The sequence below is a fragment of the Protopterus annectens genome, chromosome 5.part1 (genome assembly GCF_019279795.1).
Source record: "Protopterus annectens isolate FY-2018-M chromosome 5.part1, PAN1.0, whole genome shotgun sequence".
In the NCBI taxonomy this organism is placed as follows: domain Eukaryota; kingdom Metazoa; phylum Chordata; order Ceratodontiformes; family Protopteridae; genus Protopterus; species Protopterus annectens.
The window spans coordinates 343,315,429-343,323,782 of record NC_056736.1 but is presented as its reverse complement, the minus strand read 5'-3'; the positions used below and the strand labels follow the sequence as shown (position 1 = coordinate 343,323,782).

Here is an 8,354-nt window from a genome sequence, read left to right as displayed (position 1 = left end):
ATATGGAGAAGGCTGGTGGTCTCTTAGGGAACCCAATGTGCAGTTAGCTGGAGTGAGAGGTGGGCAGCCTGGGTTTGCCCCAAAGCTGGTTCGGATGGGGTTGTACTGAAAAGAGTTTGCCTGGCTGCAAGAACTAAAGTCAGCGTAGGCAGAGGCTTCCATGGCTGCCATGCAGGAATCATAGGAATTGAGGTAAGAATAATCCATTTTGTACATAGAGGAACCACGGATGAAGTAAAAAGTCCTGAATGAAGAATCAGAAGTTTGAACCCAAGAGATGAGTACACTTTAAAAAACTTTTTTTTCTTCTTTGTGTGTCTTATTCCCTTCCCTTTCTTTCCTTGGTACTAATTTTCTTCTCTTGATGCAGAATTCATTGAATAACTTCTGTTTTTATTTTCCTTAGCATCTGCTCTGGGGTCACAAAATACCTTTATTTTGCTTTGCCTCCAATAGTATACCCCACTGTACTTTGGTACCCTCTCTCTCTCTCTGTTTTCCAGCCTAAATATTTCTGTATATCCTGTGTGCTGTTCTCTCCCACCACCCTTTCTCTCAGTCTATTTTCTGACTGTTTTCCTATGCTGTCTCTTTCTGAATCCCCCTTAGGTCAGGAAATGCTTCTCCTGAGTTGAGGGAGATGCTTCTAATAAACTTGGCAATAGTGGAAGACAATGGTAAGGCGGTGGTCTGTTTGCATGACAATATCTCTGAGTCTATTGGGGGCAGTAGAAAGTGGACAACCCCCTCCCACTCTTCATGCATCACTGAATCAGCCTTAACCCTTTAAGTGGATTCATTTTTCAGCGAAACTGCCTGTTTTCTAAAGAGCTTAACTGTTAAAATTATTTCATAGGAAAGTGATTTTTATTTCTTCTTGTTTTGCCTTTATGATAGCTAATGTCTCTGGTTTGATCAATAAAATGAACTGACTTACAAATTAATGATAAATTACTAATAATGCAGTATTTTACATGTTATTTTGCAAATAATATATAAAAATATCACTGGATTTTCAATTTTTTTTACAATGTGTCCACTTATTCTGTTCATTACTCACAGTTGTCTTGTATTTCTGTTTAGATGAATACTAAAAATAATTATAATAGTTACAGTATTTTACATAAAGTTGAACTTTACACACATGCACACACACACACACACACACACACACACACACACACACACACACACACACGCACACACACACACACACACACAGTTAAATGTGACCCAGAATGCCTTTTGAAAGGAGATATTCACATTTGCCTGTTGTGATTGATTTAATTTCTTTCAACTTAATTTCCATAGATTGGGTGCTTAATTGTATTGTTATTCAGCAAGTGATCCAAAATTAGGCAAAATGAGATAAGAACACAATATCATCAAATTAGGAAAGCAGGCATGATTTCCCATTTGTATTTACCATTAATATTCAAGACCTATTTATGTTGATAGTGCATAAGATGGTATGTTTTAATATTTACTTTTAAGTATATACTATTTAAGACTGCCTAGTCTTGTTTAACAATATAAAACTGTTCAGCTGAGCACATATTTTCTACAATAAAGTGTTTATTTTTGTGGGCATTTTAAAGTACATTTTTATTATTTTAATCATTTTTCTATTCAGTTTGTGACAGAGTTTTCACTGATTTTAATGTAGGTAAAATCTCCATTTACATAGTTTAATAGTGTGTTTTAGACATGGCTTTTTAAGCAATATTTCCAGAGTCTCTTTCTTAGGATCAGCTTTATTTTTTCATACATTATATTCTCTGAATTAAAGACTGGCTATTTAATGAAATAAACAGAGGTGAGTTAACAACTTTCATTTTCCCATTTCACACAGGCAGTTTGTTTATTTCTTCTTAGCATCTTTCAAACAAACTAGTATGGTATAAAATGTTTTGGTAAAGTTTGCATAGACAGTCTATGACACAATAAATTGCTACCGCACTTCTGAAGTACAAAAAAAAAAAAACAGGGTATTGATTATTGAGGAAATTTCAACATATCTTACATTTTAAAGAATTATGTGGAGATTGTTAAGCTTTTTATATACAACCACATCAGCAGCTTAACTGATGCATGCTAGAATTCTAAAGTTCTATGCTTATCCTTTGAAGTCTCAAGGTTGAACACTTTGAAGGACCTGTTCCAGTGTCTGGCTTTCCAAGTCTGCCTTTTTTCTTTACTTTTTTGTATAATTACTTAGCTCTTTTATTTCAGCATAACAATGATGTATTGAAAGGTTAATACAACAAAATTAATTTTATTCTTCAAAATGGTTTGCATTGATTGCAATGATAGTTGAATGCACAGTGTAAAAAATAAAGCACACACACACACACACACACACACACACACACACACACACATACACTACTGCTCCTTCATTTATTTTCAGTATTATATGTGTTTATTTATGTATACAACCTTGATAAATATTTTTTCTTTTCCTTCTCAAGATTTCACCAGATGTACATCAAGTAATGACACACAATTTAAGATTAAACTCTCATAGAAACAATGAAGTATATGACAGAGTAATAATGACAAAATGGTTTGCCCCTTATTTATGGAAGCAATATAACATTGCTGAAGAGCAAAGCTGCCCCTTTTACAATCAGTTGTCCTCTTGTATTTAAACTTGTTCTTCGTATTATGTATTATTACATTTGACTCCTTTGTGAAAAAATGATGAGTGGCAGCTGTTGACTTGTGAACATGTAAATTAACTTGTGTTACTTTTGGTTTCATTGCATATATTAAATTTGTCAGTATGCCATATTTTTGCATCAACAAGCTTTTCAGTTTTTCTTTCCCCTTTAACCTGCGCTATGATTTGACATTTAGTACAGATCATTTTGCTTTGGTTCATATCCATCACACACAAACACACTTCCATTCATTGCAAAAAAATCTAATATATTGCCTCATCCCTCACGCACATTTGTAGCCAGATTACATATTTTATGTATGGTAAAATTTCATTAAATTATTTGCGTGTTTCACAATACCTTTGCATATCAGTTATTTAAATGGAATATTAACATTTGTAATTTCTGCAGATTCTGTAAATAATGACAGTTCTTAGTCTTATTACAGAAATGGAGATTGTATAACTAATGTTGTAAGTTTAATTGTTCTAGTATTCTATCAAGACCTGATTTACCTGAAATACTGCATTTAATGAATATTGTCTGCTAAGTATGTTAAACTAGCCTACCTTATTCCTTTTCCTTGCATTCTTTATATGTATAAATATGAATAACATTTTATTCCGAAGCTTATGTATTTGTTAATCAATTTTTTGTCATATATATGAAAGGAAGACCATCTCCTAAATATATTTCGGAGTCTGTTATTCAGATTAGCAAAGACATAAAACAACCAAATCTATAGATACATTAACTGCTGAGAATTATATGTTATGCTGTAAGGATTATATTTTACAGGTACAGCTGAAATAAAATACTTTCACAAAGACAAATATTCTTGTCTGTCACTTTTCACTCTTTCTTTATTCATACAGATGCACTTACATCTGTACCTTTACACATGAATGCACATGCTCACACACACACACACACACACACACACACACACACACACACACACACACATATATAATACACTACACTTTGCATGTCTTTGTGTGTATGCGGGGGGGACGCATAATTTTTTTTTCTAAATTTCTACCATTTGAAAGCTTAATCCATTCATGTGTTTCTATTACAATGTTAAAACAAATAAAGCTTAGGTATGCATTACGTTATTGCTTTGTCTGACATCTAGGATATGAGAACATACACATGATATTCTGTCTTTGAATAATAAGGCAAAGGGTCATATTTTGTGCCTCTGGATAGTCACTGGTTAATGTATCCATTAACTCCTTTTGGAGAAGAAAAACAAAATATCTACCATTCAATCTTTTTCTCTCTTTAACCATTTCCCTTCTTCCTAATTCAATCAGTACACTTTCTCAACAATTCATCCTGAGGCTGTTTCCTTTAGGATCAGCTTTCTAAAGAGTCTGATGATAAAAAGTGCCCCATTCTGCTGCTGACTGGATTGTCTTTTGTTCTGTAGGTGCCGGCACATGCCTTGCCCTAGGGCTAGAAATGTAACCAGTTTAGCTAAGGCGAGTGCTCTAACTGGGTTTGTCATGCCCAATTTGGCTAATCTAAGACCAATATTTGGCTGAAACCTGGACCCATGTGCTCTGCCCATTCTAATAAATCATTAGAAAGGGCAGTGTCTTCTGTTTTGCTTGTTTAAGAGAAACTGTGCACTGGATGCCAAATACTTTGTTTCTGTCTCTAGTATGCAAAAACATAATGCTAATCTCCTGCAAATGGAAAAGAAGTAAAGATCCATATATCAGATTGCTTGAGGGTTACTAACCTGACATAATAGAAATGTTAGAAAATATGAAAACAGTAACTTTGAAAACCATTTTATATATTTCATGTCACTGTATAGCCTGTATTGCATACAGTTTAGTGTATTACATTTGGGTAGCAGAGATGATTGCTTAGCCGGCTGTCTGGTCAGCATTCAAAACTTTACCAGACCTCCAACAGCAAGTATGCACAGCCACTGTGAACCAAGTAACCAAAATCTGTTTTGAAAAATAGTATCAAAATAGAAGACTGTATTCTGTGACTTCAATTTTATAGCTGCATTAAGGAAATGTGTTCACATTTAAAATAGAATTACCAGTGTAGCAACCTAACAATTACATTTAGATGTCTAATCTGATACATATATGCTGTCATTCACTGACCAGAGCAGCCTTTTTTATCTGCACCATTAGTACTGGACATGCAAATATATTGTGCAAAATAGTGCAAATGTGTTTATGTTTTTATAAAAATATAACATGGTTAGCTGAAGAGTGTTCTCTTTCTGCATAAGCAGCCTCTACAACTGTTTGAAATGAAACACTAGGGTCCTTTCAAAAAGAATCAGGTGTCTCTAGATCAAGCTGATACTGTAAACAGAAGCTAGAGCAAGATTAGTAGAGACAGAGAGAAAGAGAACTTCTATGACAAAAATAACGTGTTTATGCATTTATGAAATGCAAACTAACAGCTACACACAACCATGATTTCTGAAAGAGTTCAAGAAATAACAAAAGTCTCAGCTTTTTGACCCAATTGGAAAGTAATACCTTCATGCTGTTTAATCATGCCAGACATTGTAAAATTATTTTTGACAGTATTTTCTCTCTTGACATTCATATACCCAGAAGTTGTTGTTCAGATGTGCCTAGGATTATTATTCCCATGTATTCTGTGTTCACAAAAAGCCTTTTCTAAAGATCACAACTAATTCTGTATAATGGCATGTTTCAGTCATTTATTGGTTTGTAATTTATTTAGTTGTTAGAACTAAGGTGTCATTTGTGAATGAAAGTTGAATATAATTTGGACTGTGTGTTAATGCCATCTTTCTTCTGTAAAATTATTATCCTTTTGTGTAGTTTGCTGCTTTTGTTTTTGTGATTGTGAACAGATAATAATGCCGTTCAAAAACTGAATTTGAAGTTTTCCTATAATTATTCCTTGCTAAATTACAGCTAAAAGCACAATAATGTTATTATATACTTTATATGGTTCTCATCATTATAATTGTTATTTATAATTATGGCAAACATGCCTTCATAGGGCTGCAGTCTAAACTATGCCATATTTCGTACTAATATGTATAGTTACATTCCAAACTTTATAAAATATTTGCACATATTTTTCTTGCATAAGAAGAAAGCTGCTTTTCCTTCTACATGAGAAGTCTTCCTCTAATTTATGCTTTTGTTGTTCCATTTTATAGCACCAAAATATTTTATTTAAAATATTTAAATTAAAAAAATATATATATTTCAGTGCGTCTTCTGATGTAAATGACATTGGGAAACATACTTTGTATTTGCTTAAATTACTTGTAATGTTAAAGGTCAAAACTAACATTTCTTTATTTGTATTTTCGTGAATAGGTGATTTCAACAGACATCAAGGTACCCCTTTTAGGACAAATCCTGAAAATTTACATTTCAAGCAGATGTACGGAATCTTCAGGAGATTTTGCAATTTCATATATGTTTTACGTAAACAGTAATGCCAGCTATTGGTTACTTTGCATCACATGTTTGTAAGCAATTGCTGTATGAGATTATTTTTATTGATGTTTTCTGTAAGCATGGATGAAAGTGTGATAATAAAGACTCACTATTTTTCCTTCACCAGTTTATATATATATATATATATATATATATATATATATATATACATATATATATATATATATATATATATATATATATATATATATAAATATATATATATATATATATATATATATATATATATATATATATATATATATATTTTTTTTTTTTTTCTTTGGATTTAGTTTTGGTAAACTCAGACAAGGAGAAGGATTTTGTTTGGTGATAGATATACAAAGCAGAATAACTGGAAAAATGCATCCAGAAAAACATGATGATATTGGTGGCTGTTTTTTTGTTTGGTTTCATGCTTTTCCATTGTACCTTCTTTGCACAGTATTCAGTTTATTTCATGTGTGTGTGTGTGCATGTGTCTGTGTGTGTGTGTGTGTGTGTGTGTGTGTGTGTGTGTGTGTGTGTGTGTGTACTTGTTATTATTATTATTATTATTATTATTGTCAGATGATGCTTACAGTGCATGCCTGGAAAAAAGCTACTTCATATGAACTAGCTACAGTGTACATGTGTCCTGCTTTGCTGGTGCAATTAACTGCATACAGCAAGCAAGAAACTTGTATAATTATCTGTTACATACAGGAATGCATTTTATAATCAGCCTGAAATAAACATGTAAAGGTCTGATTTTATTTTTATGAGCATATTTGTAATGGGAGCATATCCATCTATAGATTCAACCTGTGTCATAGTTATTTGGTCTTGATTTTAGACTCTTCTGTCTGAACACAATATCAACAGTTGTGAGTTAAGATTCTTCTTCTGCCTACAGTCATCTGTTACATATTTATTTCCATCACTCAATAAAAATAATCACTGCTGACTGCTTTTTGTATTTCTACCTTCCTCCACTGTGAGATAGTTTATGTCTCCCTAGTTACTTGTGGTCTGTTATTGTCTTTGTCAAGCTGTTTACTTTGTGTTAATTAATTCCTTTCTCTCTAACAGTAGTTAGCCCCAGACTCTGAACTTTTTAATCCTCTCTTCTTAATTCCAAATCATTTATCATTGCAGGTTAGAATTATTTTATGATGAAAGTCAGCATACTTGTAGAAATTCTACTGCAAGTCAATTACAAATAAAAACAGTACAACAGTACACACACACACATACACACACACGCGCACACGTGCACATGCGCGCACACACACACACACACACACACACACACACACACACACACACGCGCGCGCGCGCACTAATGAGTTTCACCCCATTGGGCTATTTACCTATCCTGATAAATTATGGTAAATTAGATTTAAAAAAGCTAAGCAAATATAATTTAATATTACTGAGGCCAACCTAAAAAAACTCACTTCATACAACTGAATTATATTGGTTGACAGCAGTCCATAGTAGAGAAAGTTATTACAGGGAAAGAAAAAAAATAAAATGCTTTGCCTTTTTTAGGTCACTCACTTAGAGAATATTCAGTGGTGTATCAGATGTGTATTGTTAGATTTCTGAAATGAGCTAAGGCCGAGGAGTGCGTTAGTCTCAGGACAGAATATTATGTGATGGTCTTTACATAATGATACAGCTGTGGTGGTGCTGCGGTAGCGTTGTCGCCTCACAGTAAGATGCTGTCTGGTTCGATTCTCAGCTAGAGCGTCTTCTGCGTGGAGGCATGCGTGAATGGGCGTACCTTCATTGAAGGTTGTGCGTCAGGCCTGGCAAGCAGGTACGTAAAAATCAACTGCCAATCATTAGCGGACCGGAGTTCTGCTGTGGCGACCCCTAACCGGGAAAAGTCGAAAGACACAAAAGGTCTTTACATAATGATACATCCTTAACAGCAAATGCAGTTATTTCACTGGTAGAACCCAGGATGTGTATAGAGAAAAGGGTTGGAAAAACAGAAGAAAAACATCTTTGCTTTGCTCAGTATCACTGCATGTGTAACACAAACCTGAAATATTAGAAGAATGGTCACATGAAACATTATTTTAAAAATGTCATCATAAAATGGGTCGCCCAGGAGTATAGCAATCCTATGATAAACTGCAGTGCTAATATTGGAGAGTAAATCCTGAGTGTTTGCTGAGTGGAATAGAACCACTTCTGGTATCAAAAGTAAGGGTTCATGTTATTGAACTAGTGACAG

General features: G+C 33.6%; 1 protein-coding gene across 1 annotated transcript in view; it reads right to left on the bottom strand.

Annotated features, from left to right (window-relative positions):
• The window catches only part of PHOX2A (paired like homeobox 2A), a 47,701-nt gene extending 47,040 nt beyond the window's left edge, over window positions 1-661 (bottom strand). Inside the window, exon 1 of the mRNA XM_044073024.1 lies at window positions 1-661. This exon is cut by the window's left edge and continues 7 nt beyond it. Within this exon, the coding sequence (XP_043928959.1) occupies window positions 1-216 (216 nt within the window). The 5' untranslated portion in view covers window positions 217-661.
• Between the last annotated feature and the right edge of the window lie 7,693 nt (window positions 662-8,354).